At 39.6% G+C, this 20996-nt stretch overlaps 3 protein-coding genes across 3 annotated transcripts; 1 reads left to right on the forward strand and 2 right to left on the reverse strand.

The window, feature by feature from the left end:
- Nucleotides 1-4144: 4144 nt before the first annotated feature.
- Nucleotides 4145-5446, forward strand: LOC147425462 (uncharacterized). Its single transcript, XM_086499438.1, has 3 exons — nucleotides 4145-5107; nucleotides 5195-5296; nucleotides 5402-5446. Exons 1-3 carry the CDS (start codon nucleotides 4145-4147, stop codon nucleotides 5444-5446), a joined length of 1110 nt encoding a protein of 369 aa, XP_086355564.1.
- Nucleotides 5447-6776: 1330 nt separating this feature from the next.
- Nucleotides 6777-7306, reverse strand: LOC147425463 (uncharacterized). The gene has a single exon (XM_086500736.1). It carries the CDS (start codon nucleotides 7206-7208, stop codon nucleotides 6777-6779), a length of 432 nt encoding a protein of 143 aa, XP_086356862.1. The 5' UTR covers nucleotides 7209-7306.
- A 7550-nt stretch (nucleotides 7307-14856) lies between these two features.
- LOC147425464 (uncharacterized) lies at nucleotides 14857-15386 on the reverse strand. The gene has a single exon (XM_086500735.1). The coding sequence runs from the start codon at nucleotides 15286-15288 to the stop codon at nucleotides 14857-14859; it is 432 nt and encodes a 143-aa protein (XP_086356861.1). The 5' UTR covers nucleotides 15289-15386.
- Between the last annotated feature and the right edge of the window lie 5610 nt (nucleotides 15387-20996).

The following is a 20996-nucleotide window of genomic DNA, read 5'->3' on the forward strand; positions in this document are numbered from 1 at the left end:
CCTACCATACAATAAGCCGTCATGTTCAGCTAATGGAAGAGCAAATTGAGCATACATAGAAATTAGTGATGCAAGATGACGATTTCAAGGGTCACACACACACACACACACCATGCACATCCCGTCAAATCTAGAATAAGAATTAAGTGCCTTGAGCAGACATCAGCTACATTGCAAGAATGACGTACCTGCATGCTACAAACAAAGATCTACTATGAAAAGATGTTAAGATGCTGTGAAATGCTACAGCTAGAGAAGAGGCAAAGGGGTTTTGTCCACTACATGCAGTATCATGTAGACGTGGGTGTGTAGATTTCTTGTACCCACAAATATAGGCATTGACCAATAAAGACGAGATTATAACCCGATGGTTCTGATCTCCATGCACCTCTAGACCGAGGTGTGCGGGGATTGGACATGACTAGAGAATGTGAGGTAGTTAAAGTGTGAACAAAGAGAGAGAGAGAGAGAGAGAGAGAGAGAGAGAGAGAGAGAGAGAGAGAGAGAGAGAGAGATAAGATTCTAAATGTCAATAGAAGATTAAATTTGTTGTCCAGGTTATAAGATTTTTTCCCTCATTATGAGTAGTGACGAGGATGTGGGGCCGTCCAAGCCAAACACCTATCTCTCAACGAGGATCTTATGTCCTTGTAACCATTGCAAGCATGCTGTGCGACAGACAAGACGCGTTTCTTTGTAGCACGTTCGCGAATTTGGCGAGTTCGATCCATCTATTATAGATCGAGTTGTTGCCAATTATAACTCGTCGGACTCTGACACTAGCCAACAAACAGCAATCTTGCAACCCAACAGACGTGTTCGTAGGCGCTTTGGTCAAGCAGCATATGTGAGGCCACAAGATGTAGCCTCTGACAGCTCGGGGGATGATCATGCAGACCACATTCCCAACGAGGCAATGTTTGAGCCCGCAATTGATGAAATGATCGAGACAATCATGGATTCAGAAAGGCTTGTCTATGATGATATGAAAAGTGAAGCTGATACGCCATTGTATAATGGAGCACATGTGTCTAGATTGAAAGCGCTCTTGGTTCTTCTCAACATGCAGACAAAGTTTGGATGGAGTGACACTAGCGTCACAGGGCTTTTTAGGTGATCTATTACAATTAGTTTACTTTAATAAAACTCTAAATGTATAATGATCTGATAGATTTTTAAACAATTGTACCGTATTTTTATGTTGTGTAGATTGCTCAAAGAGCACATACTACCAGTTGATAATGTGATGGTAGATTCTCGAGAGGAAGCAAGAAAGATTTTGCGAAACTTGGGGATGGATTACAATTCGATCCACGCTTGTCCTAATGACTACATTCTTTTCAGAGGGGAATACACAGACATGGAGAAGTGTCCGAAATGTGATCTATTTACACTCCTCACTCAGAAACTATAAATCTTGCTTTTTCTCAAGTTGGTTTATTATCATGTGTATACATGCAGGGCTTCAAACAAGCGGATACAGAGCATGTGTCACATGTGGACCTAGACTGAATGCACGTAGGGCGCCCTCACTGAAGAAGAAATTCTACGAAGGTCATCAAGCGTATCTTCTAGAGAATCATGTGTTACGCGATGGCTTTTTGGGAAGAGAGCCACCGAGGATGTCTGCACAAGCATGGTTAGAGAAAAAGGAGATGTGTGATGACGGATTGCCCCCATGGATGAAGAGACTATCTGTATGATGCGAGTTACCATACTGGCCCCGACTCATGATCAATCACTTGCTCGATCCAATGCACATATTCAAGAATGTGGGTAATCTACTATGGGACCATTTGATCGGCAAGAAAGATACTTTGGGAGCCAGAGTTGACCTTAGAAATGTGGATCGTATGGAGAAATATTGGCCGCAAACAGCGTCCGATGGACCGATAAAACTCCCTAAAGCACCATGGATTTTCACAGGAGCCCAAGAACGCAAAGTAAAAGAGACCATTCGATCTTTGCGGACCCCCACTGGCGTAATGAACTCGCTCCAAACGTGTTTTACTAAAGAAGGAAAGCTTACCGGTTTGAAGTCACACGACTGGCATAAAATGTGTCAGGTATGTTCATAGTGGAGTATATCATAGTGAGAATTGTGTAACAAATTCGTGTGTGGACGTACTTTAATATCATTGCTGCATGTGTTTTGTATTTTATTTTACCGGTTTCCATTGAGGGTTGTCTGTCTCTTGACGTCCGTAACACAATCTACAAACTTACGAAGTTGGTACAATGGATCTCACAAAAGGAGATCAACGTAGACTCCATACCATTCACCAAAATAAACGCTGCGGAGGTTGTGTGTATGTTTGAGAAACATTTTCCTACTACCATGCTAACCATTCAGGTGCATCTTCTTGTTCCAATAGTTGATGAGGTGGAAATAGCCGGCACAGTACATTCCAGATGGATGTTATTTTTAGAACGTTTCATGAAAACGCTCAAGGGATGTGTGCGTCAGAAGGCACGTCCAGAGGGTAGCATGGCAGAAGGTTGGCTGGTATCAGAGTCCCTAGTGTACATTGGAGAGTGGCTAGACGGATTTGATAAAGCCCGGGACACGCTATGGCAAACCATAGATGATGAGTGGATATCTAGAATTGTCATGTGCAATCTCGGTGTTGAGAAGAAGATGACGGAAGATCTAGAGGCTAAAATCAACCGATTTTGCATGCTTCACAATCCAGTCATGCAGAAGTGGATCTCACAATATGAGGATGCAAAGCAAGAGCGACCAAGGGAAAGAATCGAGTGGAGATGGGGAAGACGACCACCGATGCACTATCCAACGGGTCTGGAGAGCCTACCAACATTCATGAGATTAAGACAGTTGCACAACCAACTGAAAAGCGCACAACAGTGCGGTGAAGAAGTGACTGAGGAAGAGTGGGAGTACTCTAGGGGTTGTGCGACCAAGGTAAGTTTGTAATGTATGACTAGTAACTTTCTAGATGTTTGAACGGCCACTCATAATCTTTGTTGGTTGTAGTATAAGTCATACACAGCAGCATGGTGTAAAGGTCAACATTTTAGGGTGGAACGGATCGACAAAAAACGTTTTACTCAAGATTGTGGAATCATGGAAAAATTTGAACTCACTAGTCGACGACGGTCCTGTGATACAGATCTTGTGGTGGCGGAACTCACTTAATTACTTCGGCACGCTACAAGATATTTTGAGGATCGATTATAGAGGATTTTTTGTCGACTTGTTCGACGTGCAATGGTTCAAGATAATCATGGAGGGTCGCAACGCTACTTTGCATAGAGAAGAGTCTGGTTTTCTTGAGGTGGATTCAACTAAGAAATGGACTGACCTAAGAGACACTTTCCTACTACCCGAGCATTGTGAACAAGTAAGTATGTAAATAGTTAACGTGTGTTTTAGAATTTATGTGCTTGGAAGCTGTCATGTAAGTTATGTGGCTCTGGCAAGTGATATTTCATCCCACAACCATGTGCCAATCATAGTGGCATCAATGGAGGAGATCAGAGAAGATGCCTAGTCAGAAGCCGTGGAGGTGGTGCTAGACGAACATCAAGCTGCTACTCTCTATGGGGTGCATGCAGAGGATCTACAAAATGAAACAGAGGACATCTGTTTAAACGGAGAGCTCTATATAGATATAGGAAGTTATGTTGAGCTATGCGAGGATGAGAGAGAGATCTCTTAAAGCCAAAAATATTGTATTTGAACAAGATGGCTCCGTTTTGTAAATTCAGAGTTATGCACTTGCCTCTTTCATCACTCAAGTTGAATAGAAGAAGAACGCTTTTTGTTGCTACTAGCCTTTGAACATTCCAAAGCTACATGCACATTCAAGTTCTTGTACGATTCTTCGGCTCATTAAGTATTTGCGTCATTGCATCATTGTATTTATATGCGTCATTGCGTCATTGTATTTAATGGTCTTTGCGTCCACTCTAGGTACGTATGCTCTAGGTATGTTCTCATTAGCAGAGACGATGAGCACCTCCTCCTCCTCCTTATCTCTCTCTCTCTCTCTCTCTCTCTCTCTCTCTCTCTCTCTCTCTCTCTCTCTCTCTCTCTCTCTCTCTCTCTCTCTATCTACTTGTCCATGTTTTCTACTCCATTCATTCAATATTAAGTTTAAATGTTCGCGTATTTAATGCAAGTATGGATGATGACAAGTTTCTTTCTTCTTTGTCACCCCAGCAGAGACAGTGGTACGTGGAGCGTCATCGCTCTGGCGCACCATCGCGCGTTCCTACTCCATCCGCATCTCCCTCTATTTCGGAGTCCTCAATGCGCTCTGAAGCTTCGGTGTCGACGAGACGATCTTCACACTCGTCTAGGCACCGATGCTCTAGTGATGGTGATGGCGGTGGCGCCACTGATGCTTCGACAACGCCTGGTGTTCGACGAGGCTCTTTACCCTCCCCTTCTTTGCGCGTCCCGACACCAGCCACGTCATCGCCATCGACACCAGGTTTTGCACGGTTGAGTGCCGTTCCCCACAGCTACACACCACTAGCTACTCCTCCAGGAGTCACTCCAGTGGACACTCCTCGCTTCGGGGCTCAGACTCCAGTGGAGACACCTGGCGTCCATACCCCCGTTGACACGTCACTAGAGACCCCTGTCAAGACACCCAGGTTCAGGCATCAGCGGCGGCGAGAGGGCTTGCCTTACTCCGTCGACTTTAGCGGCGGCATCATCTTGGATGATGACGACAAGAAGGTGATTTCGTGTATGCACGGTATTTGCTCTCAGGTGTTTAGACACTACATACTAAACACCTGGAGTGAAGTACCGAATGAATTAAGAGACAGAGTCATCAGCATGCTTCATGACGAGTTTCCCATTCCAACACGGGATGACCGCTTCAATGAAGATGTGATGAAGGTTAGAATGCGCGAATACTGCAATCATAAGCGTTCCGAAGTGCAAAAAGCAATAAAGCATGGATGGAACAGACCAGATTGGCTGGCCAAAGAAGATTGGAAGCATGCGAAGAAAGAAGCGCACGAGAATCCCGACAAGTGGAAGAAACAAAAGGAGGTAGCCAGAGCGCGAGTTGAGGCAGGGAGCTCACACCACTTGGGGAGTGGCGGGTGGGCATCATTTGAGGCCGATTTTGTAAGTGTTTTTCCATCTATGTTCGATAGTTTAGGGTTTATGGGATTTGAAATTCTAATAGAATGGATTCTTTGTATGTTTTGACAGTGGTCGTTTACAGGACGCGATCCCACTCCGTACGAGCACGAGTACGCAGGCAGGAAGGGCTTAAACGCCCTTATAGACATCCTGACTTCTCGCGGCGGCATGGTTAGTATTAGGGTTTATTATTTTCTATTTATTGTATTGTTTTATAAACGTCGCTCGCTATATGTTTATACTTACAATGGGCTATCTTATTGTTTCTTTTTGCAGAATCCGACAGATACGCCGCTTGGACGCGATGAGACGTCTGATTAGACGACGTCAGTTTAGCCATAGCTAGATAGCATTAGTTTCTTTTTGTCCTAGCTTATGTATCATGAGACCATGTAACTATGTATTTTTGAAAACCATGTATATTTTTTAAATAATGACAATGGTTTGTAACTATTACATTTGCAATGATTAACAATCAAGTGATTTTGCTGCTGTGTACAATTGTCATTTATTTACTTCCATCAATTCACGCTTGTCATTTTTGTATCTTTATTTTGCAAACAATACGTACTATGGATGTTGGAGTTAATGATTATATTGTCTTGTGGGTGACTATTTTGGGTCTATATTTACCTTTGCACGTTTTTTCAAAGGTAAATAGACCAATGAAACATTCAATATGGTTGATGGGTGGCAGTGCATTCACCAAAAAATTTTAATCCCGGGCATCGCTATGGGCGTCGCTATATAGGGCTGTGCAACGTCGCTATAAGCATCGCTATCTATGGCCCTGCAGCGTCGCTATATAGTGACACTTATAGCGACTTCAATAGTTATTACTATAGCGATGTTCTCTATCGACGCTAATAGAGACGCTTTGAGGGACGCCGGGGGTTTAAAAAACCTAGTGTATTTTCGTCGCTATAAGCGTCACAAGAGCACACAACCTCTTGTAGTGATAATCTACAAGGCCCTTCCACCTATTCCCAAAGAAAAGAAGGAAAAGCGCTCAACAGGCTATTGGGATGGCTTTCGAGAAAAACTTCAAAAGTGGTGTAGCTGTGGCAAAAGAAGGTAGCGCAGAGAAGATTTTCTTTGCAATAAGGAAAGGGTGCTGTTGAGCTTTTATCGACCCAACCCCCCCGCACTGATAGCTCAATTGGATAGAGTCCCTAGCAAAAATCAGGTAGTTAGAGGTTCAACTCCTCTTCGGTGCCCATCGTTTCATGCCCGACTCTACGCCGTACGGACGGGACGGATAGAAAATCTATTTGCACTAGGGTGAAATTGCCCGGCCTGCCTCACTATGCCCTGAGAATGAAGTAATACGACTTATTTTCATACGCTCATCAGTACGTAGACTACCTATAGCCTTCGCGGTTCCATTAGTCTAGCATTAAATAGATAGCTTATTATGCTTTAATTTCTTCAACTATGTCAAATATGCCATTTTCTGCCAGCAAGGACAAATGGCACTTTATCCCGTGATAGAGAAATCAGTTACATTTAGTGGTCGAATCGTTGATTTCACGCAAACCACGTTATCTTCCGGTTTCCTGGTACTGGCGTCTAGAGCGGTGCGTATCCACTCTTGCGAGTGGATAGCGTTTTGGAGAACTGGGCCTAGACTGTATTACAATGAAACTATCATTTATTCTTCATTTTCGCCATCATCTAATTGTATCGAGGTAGACATCTCAGTTGAGGTTAAAGTGTAGGGTACATTAGTTACTGAAGAGTTTGAAACCTCTGTTACTGGAGATTGATCTATTAAAGTTACTAAAGAGTTATCGGTGTTTGGATTCTCTATTATTGTTACTGGAGTTTGATTGGTTAAACTGTAGGGGATAGTTGTTATTGAAGAGTTATTAGTGTTTGAAACCTCAGTTACTGTTACTGTTACTGGAGATTGATCTGTTAAAGTTATTAAAGAGTTATTGGTGTTTGAAACCTCAGTTACTAAAGATAGCGTTGTAGAGTCTATATCCCGTATCTCCGAAATACCCAATAGATCACGACGTCCCTGTATCTCTTCAACTGAATCCTCGCTTAATGACATAGCTTCATTATAGAATTGGTGCATTCTCCCTAAGACATTTTCTATATTATATGCTTGATGAAAGGAATCTTCAGTTTGGGTAGATATTGAATCTTCAGTTTGGGTTGATATTGAATTTTCAGTTTGAGTTGATATTGAATTTGTAGTAGATATATTTGAATTAAACAAAAGTGGCCTTTTATTAGAAAGAACTGAATTTACATTAGGTGTTAAATTGTGATTAAATATCCATTTTAAACTAATAAGGTAAATTATACCTTTCATTAAAACTATTATCCTATCAATATTATTATGCACTTGGTTGTAGTTAGGTTCAATACCTATTTTTTCTAGTTGTACCCGGGCTGCATTTCCTGTTGTTGCAATATCAGATAGCATTTCATCTAAAGTTCTACCTAAAACTTATAATTTCATTTGAGCTGCTGCAATATTAAATAGTACTTCTGTAGAATTTCTACCTAATTGTTCTAATTATATTCGGGCTACATCTCCTGCAGCTACAATATCAGATAATATTTCCTCTGAGGTTCTATTTATTATTTCTAATTGAAATTCATTAGAGTTTACCCTTTCCGATATTATTTCACCTAATGATACTTGTGAAGAGTTAACATTTTCAAGAACTTGAGATTCCGTGTAACTTGAAATATCTGGAGATACTGATGAACTGGGATCAATTCCATTAAAATAGTAAACAACTGCTGCTACAGCTACTGCTACTACTATTCCTAACAAAACAATAACTTTTGAGTTTTATATACCATACTGATGATTCGTCTAGCTCTATTGTAGAAGTTTCAGGCTCATCTACGTGATATGGTATTGATTCAATCTTATTAAAAAAGTTTATATTGTAGTAATCAAAAACAAAATATACAAAAACAAAAGTTATTAACAATTGAAGTAAAATTTTTAATAGTAACTTCTTATTTGCCATTGTTTTATAATTTAATATGTATGATACTATTAATGCTATTTCTATACTACAAATAATAGGTATATTAATTGTAATTAAATCACTATTAAAATTGTTAATTAAACTAGGTTCATTTATTGAACTTAAATAACTATTATTTATTATATGAAAGATTAATGAAAATAAACTTACTACTTTTAATAACAATAGTTTTAGGCTTGATAAATTAGTACTTATTACTGAATTTACTATAGGAGTACTTTGTATACTCAATGAAGAAGCTGTAGAAGAAAAACAAGAAGCAATTGGCAAAGAAGCAATTGGTTTCGATGCGTGGGGTAAAGATGAAGAAAATTGAAATGTATTTGTTTTTAGCGCTGAGGATTTCTCTTTTGATTGATCCTCAGCTGCAAATAAAGAATTGTCTGATGATAATGGTTTAGGTACAGGCAATAAACTATCTGACGTAGACGATATAGGATCGGATACGTTAGATATAGGAATGGAAACGTTAGATATAGAATCCAGCACAGGTGATACAGGATTAGGGTTACCACGGGATTTGATCATGCCGTGTCGACCGACACCGCGTCGATCGACAGTAATTGGTTTGACTACACCCTGTAAATGGAACTAATAGATAACTTCACATATCATCGTGTCTGGTTCAGGAACCAGTTCCTTCAAACCCGTACTTACCATAATACTACTACTACATGCAGTGGAGCCTCTGTCACCTTCATCTTTGTCTTTTTTTCTTCTTTTTTGTGTGTATTGTATTATCTATCTGCCTCTCCGGACACAGTATCTTGAGTACCGATGATGATGACCACATCTGCTGCCATGTGATTTTTGAACATAAAATCGAGTCCTTGTAAATGAGCAAAGCCAGGTGCTCTTATTTTACAACGATAGGGACGATTGGTTCCATTACTGACTAAGAACACACCAAATTCTCCTTTAGGTGCTTCAGCTGCAGTATAAATAGAAAAAGCTGTTACAAAACCCCCTTCTGTATAAGGTTTAAAATGGTGAATTAGAGATTCCATGGATTTTTTCATTTAACACTAGGTTGGTAACCTAACAGGACATAAAAGTGTCCTTTCAGGGTTTTGAAAAAAACCTCCAAAACCATAGTAGATCCACTCATTTTGTAAAATCCTTTCATGAGGTTATAGTTCAAGGCCTACTACACATGGAAAAAATAAGAAACTTGTAAAATTTCTCATCTTTTGGTCACACCAAGCCTCCAAAGTTGATGGACCAGTGAATTTTCATCAAAACAGTCATTTCTTACGTTTTGTTGCATAAAAATAAGATTATGGATTTTTGTAGGACTTGAGATAAATTCCCTAGTTAACTTCAATGGGTTCGTGATCAGAACATATGATTGCTTCTCACTCACAATTTTTTCTTTTGCCAAAATAAATAGGTACAAAAAAGTTGAATTTTTACCATTCTGCAAACCTATCATCAGAGTTTCTATAGCCACGCTCAATACAAATAATATATGCATGTTTTCTTAGTTCCCTATTGTCCTTTATGTTCATAAGGAGCCATGGAGCATGTGAAAAGAATAATACATTTCTTACCAAGGGGAATCTTAGGAACAAAGATGAAGTGTTAAATACAACAAACATGAAAAAACTGGGTTCAACATTATGAGTTGTAGAATCCCATAGAAACTATTCAATATCTAGCCAAATTTGATCCTTATGACTAGATATGGTTACTACTACAAATTCATGTAGTTGTCACAAGAAACTAACAATATTGAAAAGGCTATACTTGATATACTAGAATGTTTCGTTTTCTTCTATAATTGAAAAAATCAACCATCGTTGTGTACTATGCAAAATAGGGTATTAGGTGCCCCAAAACTTAAGGAATATTAGCTTTATGTTACAATATGCGACATAGAAAATCAAAAATGCATTTGGATATCATGAAATCCACCAAAAAAATCATAGAAGAGCTAAAATTGGTTAAAAAACAAGATTTGCCAATTTTTGTAACTTGGTCATAACTTACAACTTTAATATTTATTTCTCCCTAGAAGCATCGGGACATGTTGAAGACTACTAAAGATAGTTCTCTAGCACTATAGACCTCACAAACATGAATTCTAGAGTGGTATAGTTGCAAAAAGTTGAAAAAAGCCAAAAACAGGACCCGTTTTTTCACACAGTTTAGGTTGTGAAATGTTGTGCAAGGACAATGTTAAAGATGGAATTGATATTCCAAAAAAATGACGAGTTTTTTTCAGCTCATGAGACAACTTTCTAGATAGATAGCACCTCAAAATCCATTTTGAAACTCTTGACATAATTCAAGGAAAATGGTCACTTAACAGGACATAAAAGTGTCCCATTAGTTGATGAGGTGGAAATAGCCGGCACAGTACATTCCAGATGGATGTTATTTTTAGAACGTTTCATGAAAACGCTCAAGGGATATGTGCGTCAGAAGGCACGTCCAGAGGGTAGCATGGCAGAAGGTTGGCTGGTATCAGAGTCCCTAGTGTACATTGGAGAGTGGCTAGACGGATTTGATAAAGCCCGGGACACGCTATGGCAAACCATAGATGATGAGTGCATATCTAGAATTGTCATGTGCAATCTCGGTGTTGAGAAGAAGATGACGGAAGATCTAGAGGCTAAAATCAACCGATTTTGCATGCTTCACAATCCAGTCATGCAGAAGTGGATCTCACAATATGAGGATGCAAAGCAAGAGCGACCAAGGGAAAGAATCGAGTGGAGACGGGGAAGACGACCACCGATGCACTATCCAACGGGTCTGGAGAGCCTACCAACATTCATGAGATTAAGACAGTTGCACAACCAACTGAAAAGCGCACAACAGTGCGGTGAAGAAGTGACTGAGGAAGAGTGGGAGTACTCTAGGGGTTGTGCGACCAAGGTAAGTTTGTAATGTATGACTAATAACTTTCTAGATGTTTGAACGGCCACTCATAATCTTTGTTGGTTGTAGTATAAGTCATACACAGCAGCATGGTGTAAAAGTCGACATTTTAGGGTGGAACGGATCGACAAAAAACGTTTTACTCAAGATTGTGGAATCATGGAAAAATTTGAACTCACTAGTCGACGACGGTCCTGTGATACAGATCTTGTGGTGGCGGAGCTCACTTACTTCGGCACGCTACAAGATATTTTGAGGATCGATGATAGAGGATTTTTTGTCGACTTGTTCGACGTGCAATGGTTCAAGATAATCATGGAGGGTCGCAACGCTACTTTGCATAGAGAAGAGTCTGGTTTTCTTGAGGTGGATTCAACTAAGAAATGGACTGACCTAAGAGACACTTTCCTACTACCCGAGCATTGTGAACAAGTAAGTATGTAAATAGTTAACGTGTGTTTTAGAATTTATGTGCTTGGAAGCTGTCATGTAAGTTATGTGGCTCTGGCAAGTGATATTTCATCCCACAACCATGTGCCAATCATAGTGGCATCAATGGAGGAGATCAGAGAAGATGCCTATTCAGAAGCCGTGGAGGTGGTGCTAGACGAACATCAAGCTGCTACTCTCTATGGGGTGCATGCAGAGGATCTACAAAATGAAACAGGATCTACAAAATGAAACAGAGGACATCTGTTTAAACGGAGAGCTCTATATAGATATAGGAAGTTATGTTGAGCTATGCGAGGATGAGAGAGAGATCTCTTAAAGCCAAAAATATTGTATTTGAACAAGATGGCTCCGTTTTGTAAATTCAGAGTTATGCACTTGCCTCTTTCATCACTCAAGTTGAATAGAAGAAGAACGCTTTTTGTTGCTACTAGCCTTTGAACATTCCAAAGCTACATGCACATTCAAGTTCTTGTACGATTCTTCGGCTCATTAAGTATTTGCGTCATTGCATCATTGTATTTATATGCGTCATTGTGTCATTGTATTTAATGGTCTTTGCGTCCACTTTAGGTACGTATGCTCTAGGTATGTTCTCATTAGCAGAGACGACGAGCACCTCCTCCTCCTCCTCATCTCTCTCTCTCTCTCTCTCTCTCTCTCTCTCTCTCTCTCTCTCTCTACTTGTCCATGTTTTCTACTCCATTCATTCAATATTAAGTTTAAATGTTCGCGTATTTAATGCAAGTATGGATGATGACAAGTTTCTTTCTTCTTTGTCACCCCAGCAGAGACAGTGGTACGTGGAGCGTCATCGCTCTGGCGCACCATCGCGCGTTCCTACTCCATACTCATCTCCCTCTATTTCGGAGTCCTCAATGCGCTCTGAAGCTTCGGTGTCGACGAGACGATCTTCACACTCGTCTAGGCACCGATGCTCTAGTGATGGTGATGGCGGTGGCGCCACTGATGCTTCGACACCGCCTGGTGTTCGACGAGGCTCTTTACCCTCCCCTTCTTTGCGCGTCCCGACACTAGCCACGGCATTGCCATCGACACCAGGTTTTGCACGGTTGAGTGCCGTTCCCCACAGCTACACACCACTAGCTACTCCTCCAGGAGTCACTCCAGTGGACACTCCTCGCTTCGGGGCTCAGACTCCAGTGGAGACACCTGGCGTCCGTACCCCCGTTGACACGTCGCTAGAGACCCATGTCGAGACACCCAGGTTCAGGCGTCAACGGCGGCGAGAGGGCTTGCCTTACTCTGTCGACTTTAGCAGCGGCATCATCTTGGATGATGACGACAAGAAGGTGATTTCGTGTATGCACGGTATTTGCTCTCAGGTGTTTAGACACTACATACTAAACACCTGGAGTGAAGTACCGAATGAATTAAGAGACAGAGTCATCAGCATGCTTCATGACGAGTTTCCCATTCCAACACGGGATGACCGCTTCAATGAAGATGTGATGAAGGTTAGAATGCACGAATACTGCAATCGTAAGCGTTCCGAAGTGCAAAAAGCAATAAAGCATGGATAGAACATACCAGATTGGCTGGCCAAAGAAGATTGGAAGCATGCGAAGAAAGAAGCGCGTGAGAATCCCGACAAGTGGAAGAAACAAAAGGAGGCAACCAGAGCGCGAGTTGAGGCAGGGAGCTCACACCACTTGGGTAGTGGCGGGTGGGCATTATTTGAGGCCGATTTTGTAAGTGTTTTTCCATCTATGTTCGATAATTTAGGGTTTATGGGATTTGAAATTCTAACAGAATGGATTCTTTGTATGTTTTGACAGTGGTCGTTTACAGGACGTGATCCCACTCCGTACGAGCACGAGTACGCAGGCAGGAAGGGCTTAAACGCCCTTATAGACATCCTGACTTCTCGCGGCGGCATGGTTAGTATTAGGGTTTATTATTTTCTATTTATTGTATTGTTTTATAAACGTCGCTCGCTATATGTTTATACTTACAATGGGCTATCTTATTGTTTTTTTTTGCAGAATCCGACAGATACGCCGCTTGGACGCGATGAGACGTATGATTAGACGACGTCAGTTTAGCCATAGCTAGATAGCATTAGTTTCTTTTTGTCCTAGCTTATGTATCATGAGACCATGTAACCATGTATTTTTAAAAACCATGTATATTTTTTAAATAATGACAATGGTTTGTAACTATTACATTTGCAATGATTAACAATCAAGTGATTTTGCTGCTGTGTACAATTTTCATTTATTTACTTCCATCAATTCACGCTTGTCATTTTTGTATCTTTATTTTGCAAACAATACGTACTATGGATGTTGGAGTTAATGATTATATTGTCTTGTGGGTGACTATTTTGGGTCTATATTTACCTTTGCACTTTTTTTCAAAGGTAAATAGACCAATGAAACATTCAATATGGTTGATGGGTGGCAGGGCATTCACCAAAAAAATTTAATCCCGGGCATCGCTATGGGCGTCGCTATATAGGGCTGTGTAACGTCGCTATAAGCGTCGCTATCTATGGCCCTGCAACGTCGCTATATAGTGACACTTATAGCGACTGCAATAGCGATTACTATAGCGATGTTCTCTATCGACGCTAATAGAGACGCTTTGAGCGACGCCGGGGGTTTAAAAAACCTAGTGTATTCTCGTCGCTATAAGCGTCACAAGAGCACACAACCTCTTGTAGTGATAATCTACAAGGCCCTTCCACCTATTCCCAAAGAAAAGAAGGAAAAGCGCTCAACAGGCTATTGGGATGGCTTTTGAGAAAAACTTCAAAAGTGGTGTAGCTGTGGCAAAAGAAGGTAGCGCAGAGAAGATTTTCTTTGCAATAAGGAAAGGGTGCAGTTGGGCTTTTATCGACCCAACCCCCCCGCACTGATAGCTCAATTGGATAGAGTCCCTAGCAAAAATCAGGTAGTTAGAGGTTCAACTCCTCTTCGGTGCCCATCGTTTCATGCCCGACTCTACGCCGTACGGACGGGACGGATAGAAAATCTATTTGCACTTGGGTGAAATTGCCCGGCCTGCCTCACTACGCCCTGAGAATGAAGTAATACGACTTATTTTCATAAACTCATCAGTACGTAGACTACCTATAGCCTTCGCGGTTCCGTTAGTCTAGCATTAAATAGATAGCTTATTATGCTTTAATTTCTTCAACTATGTCAAATATGCCATTTTCTGCCAGCAAGGACAAATGGCACTTTATCCCGTGATAGAGAAATCAGTTACATTTAGTGGTCGAATCGTTGATTTCACGCAAACCACGTTATCTTCCGGTTTCCTGGTACTGGCGTCTAGAGCGGTGCGTATCCACTCTTGCGAGTGGATAGCGTTTTGGACAGCTGGGCCTAGACTGTATTACAATGAAACTATCATTTATTCTTCATTTTCGCCATCATCTAATTGTATCGAGGTAGACATCTCAGTTGAGGTTAAAGTGTAGGGTACATTAGTTACTGAAGAGTTTGAAACCTCTGTTACTGGAGATTGATCTATTAAAGTTACTAAAGAGTTATCGGTGTTTGGATTCTCTATTATTGTTACTGGCGTTTGATTGGTTAAACTGTAGGGGATAGTTGTTATTGAAGAGTTATTAGTGTTTGAAACCTCAGTTACTGTTACTGTTACTGGAGATTGATCTGTTAAAGTTATTAAAGAGTTATTGGTGTTTGAAACCTCAGTTACTAAAGATAGCGTTGTAGAGTCTATATCCCGTATCTCCGAAATACCCAATAGATCACGACGTCCCTGTATCTCTTCAACTGAATCCTCGCTTAATGACATAGCTTCATTATAGAATTGGTGCATTCTCCCTAAGACATTTTCTATATTATATGCTTGATGAAAGGAATCTTCAGTTTGGGTAGATATTGAATCTTCAGTTTGGGTTGATATTGAATTTTCAGTTTGAGTTGATATTGAATTTGTAGTAGATATATTTGAATTAAACAAAAGTGGCCTTTTATTAGAAAGAACTGAATTTACATTAGGTGTTAAATTGTGATTAAATATCCATTTTAAACTAATAAGGTAAATTATACCTTTCATTAAAACTATTATCCTATCAATATTATTATGCACTTGGTTGTAGTTAGGTTCAATACCTATTTTTTCTAGTTGTACCCGGGCTGCATTTCCTGTTGTTGCAATATCAGGTAGCATTTCATCTAAAGTTCTACCTAAAACTTATAATTTCATTTGAGCTGCTGCAATATTAAATAGTACTTCTGTAGAATTTCTACCTAATTGTTCTAATTATATTCGGGCTACATCTCCTGCAGCTACAATATCAGATAATATTTCCTCTGAGGTTCTATTTATTATTTCTAATTGAAATTCATTAGAGTTTACCCTTTCCGATATTATTTCACCTAATGATACTTGTGAAGAGTTAACATTTTCAAGAACTTGAGATTCCGTGTAACTTGAAATATCTGGAGATACTGATGAACTGGGATCAATTCCATTAAAATAGTAAACAACTGCTGCTACAGCTACTGCTACTACTATTCCTAACAAAACAATAACTTTTGAGTTTTTATACCATACTGATGATTCGTCTAGCTCTATTGTAGAAGTTTCAGGCTCATCTACGTGATATGGTATTGATTCAATCTTATTAAAAAAGTTTATATTGTAGTAATCAAAAACAAAATATACAAAAACAAAAGTTATTAACAATTGAAGTAAAATTTTTAATAGTAACTTCTTATTTGCCATTGTTTTATAATTTAATATGTATGATACTATTAATGCTATTTCTATACTACAAATAATAGGTATATTAATTGTAATTAAATCACTATTAAAATTGTTAATTAAACTAGGTTCATTTATTGAACTTAAATAACTATTATTTATTATATGAAAGATTAATGAAAATAAACTTACTACTTTTAATAACAATAGTTTTAGGCTTGATAAATTAGTACTTATTACTGAATTTACTATAGGAGTACTTTGTATACTCAATGAAGAAGCTGTAGAAGAAAAACAAGAAGCAATTGGCAAAGAAGCAATTGGTTTCGATGCGTGGGGTAAAGATGAAGAAAATTGAAATGTATTTGTTTTTAGCGCTGAGGATTTCTCTTTTGATTGATCCTCAGCTGCAAATAAAGAATTGTCTGATGATAATGGTTTAGGTACAGGCAATAAACTATCTGACGTAGACGATATAGGATCGGATACGTTAGATATAGGAATGGAAACGTTAGATATAGAATCCAGCACAGGTGATACAGGATTAGGGTTACCACGGGATTTGATCATGCCGTGTCGACCGACACCGCGTCGATCGACAGTAATTGGTTTGACTACACCCTGTAAATGGAACTAATAGATAACTTCACATATCATCGTGTCTGGTTCAGGAACCAGTTCCTTCAAACCCGTACTTACCATAATACTACTACTACATGCAGTGGAGCCTCTGTCACCTTCATCTTTGTCTTTTTTTCTTCTTTTTGTGTGTATTGTATTATCTATCTGCCTCTCCGGACACAGTATCTTGAGTACCGATGATGATGACCACATCTGCTGCCATGTGATTTTTGAACATAAAATCGAGTCCTTGTAAATGAGCAAAGCCAGGTGCTCTTATTTTACAACGATAGGGACGATTGGTTCCATTACTGACTAAGAACACACCAAATTCTCCTTTAGGTGCTTCAGCTGCAGTATAAATAGAAAAAGCTGTTACAAAACCCCCTTCTGTATAAGGTTTAAAATGGTGAATTAGAGATTCCATGGATTTTTTCATTTAACACTAGGTTGGTAACCTAACAGGACATAAAAGTGTCCTTTCAGGGTTTTGAAAAAAACCTCCAAAACCATAGTAGATCCACTCATTTTGTAAAATCCTTTCATGAGGTTATAGTTCAAGGCCTACTACACATGGAAAAAATAAGAAACTTGTAAAATTTCTCATCTTTTGGTCACACCAAGCCTCCAAAGTTGATGGACCAGTGAATTTTCATCAAAACAGTCATTTCTTACGTTTTGTTGCATAAAAATAAGATTATGGATTTTTGTAGGACTTGAGATAAATTCCCTAGTTAACTTCAATGGGTTCGTGATCAGAACATATGATTGCTTCTCACTCACAATTTTTTCTTTTGCCAAAATAAATAGGTACAAAAAAGTTGAATTTTTACCATTCTGCAAACCTATCATCAGAGTTTCTATAGCCACGCTCAATACAAATAATATATGCATGTTTTCTTAGTTCCCTATTGTCCTTTATGTTCATAAGGAGCCATGGAGCATGTGAAAAGAATAATACATTTCTTACCAAGGGGAATCTTAGGAACAAAGATGAAGTGTTAAATACAACAAACATGAAAAAACTGGGTTCAACATTATGAGTTGTAGAATCCCATAGAAACTATTCAATATCTAGCCAAATTTGATCCTTATGACTAGATATGGTTACTACTACAAATTCATGTAGTTGTCACAAGAAACTAACAATATTGAAAAGGCTATACTTGATATACTAGAATGTTTCGTTTTCTTCTATAATTGAAAAAATCAACCATCGTTGTGTACTATGCAAAATAGGGTATTAGGTGCCCCAAAACTTAAGGAATATTAGCTTTATGTTACAATATGCGACATAGAAAATCAAAAATGCATTTGGATATCATGAATTCCACCAAAAAAATCATAGAAGAGCTAAAATTGGTTAAAAAACAAGATTTGCCAATTTTTGTAATTTGGTCATAACTTACAACTTTAATATGTATTTCTCCCTAGAAGCATCGGGACATGTTGAAGACTACTAAAGATAGTTCTCTAGCACTATAGACCTCACAAACATGAATTCTAGAGTGGTATAGTTGCAAAAAGTTGAAAAAAGCCAAAAACAGGACCCGTTTTTTCACACAGTTTAGGTTGTGAAATGTTGTGCAAGGATAATGTTAAAGATGGAATTGATATTCCAAAAAAATGACGAGTTTTTTTCAGCTCATGAGACAACTTTCTAGATAGATAGCACCTCAAAATCCATTTTGAAACTCTTGACATAATTCAGGGAAAATGGTCACTTCACAGGACATAAAAGTGTCCCATTACCAACCTAGTGTTAAGGTCATGATAAAGGACATAGCTTATGATCATCAGCTTTAATTGTGCCGCTGGGCATTTCATTGAGACGTTGTACGATGATTCAAATACTTTCTCACATCTCTTCAATACAGATACAATAACGATCGTAGCAATCTCCCCTAGTACCCACTAGTATGTCGAAATCCGATCAGTCATGAACATCGTAAGGTGCTGCTTTTCATAAATCCCAGCATACTCCCGGTTAGGATAGATAGGCCCCTTTGTTGAGCTTTCCCCCCAATGGAGCCGTACGTCAAAGTTTCCCTTCATACGGCTCGAATGCGTTTCCGGAGGCCTGCCCCTGTAACGCGTCTGCAGGCGCTTAGGGATGAGGGGCATTTATAGTCTATGCGTAAGTGTCCATAGCACCAGATTGTGGATTGAGAGTTCGGTTCATTTTCCTAATATTTTTTCTTGCCTCAGGCCACTTACCGCGTGGCCCACGTTACGGCAAAAAGCAGGCAACCGTAACCAGTAAAGTCAAAATGCTACATCCGCTTCGCAACAAAAAAGAGATAGCTCCGATGCACGCATAGATTAAGGGCTTATACTAAGTTGGCCAAGACTAGTTACTAGTCCATAGAGCCTGGCTTGTAGGAATTTATTTCCAGATCTCCATACTTTCATACCGCCACAATTTTACGAAAGACAGGCTTTTTACCCTTTATCCGACCCAATTAAACTTTGTGCTTAAAGCCGCCTCCTTCTTTAATCGATTTGTGTTTCTTTAATTTAATTCGATTTAAAGCGGGTCACGTACTTGCAGACTTACCCTTTTCTTCTCCGGTCTTTCTTTACCCATACTCTGTTACATGCTTAGCCCTTACGGACGCATAGATAAATACAGGCTTATCATGTTCCATCAATGTCATCTAACCTATGCCAATTTCAGCGAACCGTGCTCTAATCCAGTGAACTCATGCAGTTTCAATATACCTAGAGGCCAAGGGTAAATCCGTTCACGGATGGCCCATCAGACTAACCAGTCAAAGATGGCCCTAGCCTTGCCTTGGTTATGCTTTACTAGGCTTATACACATTTGCTTACGGTGCCCTTTCCTCAGCTCACCTTAGCCTCTATTTTGGATTAAGAGACGTCGTCTTCAAGGCTTCATACCAAGTCTTTACAGTCAAAGCGTGCTTGAGAAAGGTCGAGTAAACCGTTTCCTGATGGGAACCTTCCCCATATTGCTATCGATGTCTTCATGTCGCACGACCTCTTAACATTACACCACTGAATCCCCGATCCAAAGCTTAATATGCAGTGATGGTACCGATATCCACTAATCATTATTTCCAGATACGGTTGTTGGTTGGAGTTTCGATCCTCCGATTTGTCAATACGAGAAGCAAATTATTATGTAAATAAAAAGGTGTCTCCACTCAAGCCCAAAGGCAGATCTTATGCCACTCCACTTGATCATATATAACTGGCATACATCCTAGCTCCCGAGACCCTTTCATAGAATTCCAAAGCCATCATGAAAACGTAAATAGGGGTAAAAAGGTAAACAAAAGAATTGATTAAAGTAACAAATAAAATCAATTCATGTGTAAATTTTATTTTTACCCTTTTGTTTACCTTGTTAGTGATTATCCAATAAAGACCTTCCAATAAAATGATTCCCGAAAGTTTAAGTATCCAAGAACAAAGGGTTGGGTCAAAAGAATACGTCTCTAGAGGAGATGAGACAAAATGGATCTGTGAGCCAGTAGCACCCCCAATAGTGCTTGGGTTGGAATTTTCAATTTCAATTCTAGTCTGCTCTCGTAAAGCGACTTCCCTACGGGGGTTTTCTCTTTGTGCTCGTTCCCAAAGTAACCTCCCCTCAAAGCGTAACCTTTCTTCCCCTAGTCGACGTTGGGTTTCTTGTTGGTTATACAACACTTGGAATTGATTTCGATAGCGTTCTGCAATGCTTTGGATCCTTTTGACTTCTGAAAGCGCGTTACGCCGTTCCTTCCAAATGTGTATAACAAAGCATGAAGAAATACTACAAGTTATAATACTCCCGAGGGCAAGGCCCAGACCTAAAAAAATAAATTCCATTGTTAAAATTTATCTTTTTTTTTGTTTTGCCTCGATGTTTAACACACTTAGAGGCTGTTTTATTTTCCATATTCATGGCAGTTTCTTAGTAGTTGGTTATAGTGGCTGATCCTTGCCCTCGAGGTGGGGTTTAGTTTAAAAATTCATACTGCGCACACACGCAGAAAGGGTTCGTATAAGAAGTATGATCCCTTCGTTACCCTCATCTTTGTCTTTTTTTCTTTTTATCTTAATAAAAGGCTTCAAGCTATAGAGCTTAGGCATCAAACTAGTGAGTTAAAAGAAGGCAAGAACTTACCTAAAAAAGGGGACCAAGGAAACTTAGCTTTGGAAAGCACTAGCTCCTCTGACAAAAGCAAAAC

Source organism: Adiantum capillus-veneris, chromosome 25 (genome assembly GCF_014529385.1).
Source record: "Adiantum capillus-veneris isolate H3 chromosome 25, ASM1452938v2, whole genome shotgun sequence".
NCBI lineage: Eukaryota > Viridiplantae > Streptophyta > Polypodiopsida > Polypodiales > Pteridaceae > Adiantum > Adiantum capillus-veneris.

Bases quoted from the DNA above. Each gene is read 5' to 3' on its own strand.
- LOC147425462 (XM_086499438.1), top strand. From the start codon at position 4,145: ATGGATGATGACAAGTTTCTTTCTTCTTTGTCACCCCAGCAGAGACAG. The intron at 5,108-5,194 runs GTAAGTGTTTTT...ATGTTTTGACAG, and splicing joins CATCATTTGAGGCCGATTTT to TGGTCGTTTACAGGACGCGA. The intron at 5,297-5,401 runs GTTAGTATTAGG...TTCTTTTTGCAG, and splicing joins TGACTTCTCGCGGCGGCATG to AATCCGACAGATACGCCGCT.
- LOC147425463 (XM_086500736.1), bottom strand. From the start codon at position 7,208: ATGCACCAATTCTATAATGAAGCTATGTCATTAAGCGAGGATTCAGTT.
- LOC147425464 (XM_086500735.1), bottom strand. From the start codon at position 15,288: ATGCACCAATTCTATAATGAAGCTATGTCATTAAGCGAGGATTCAGTT.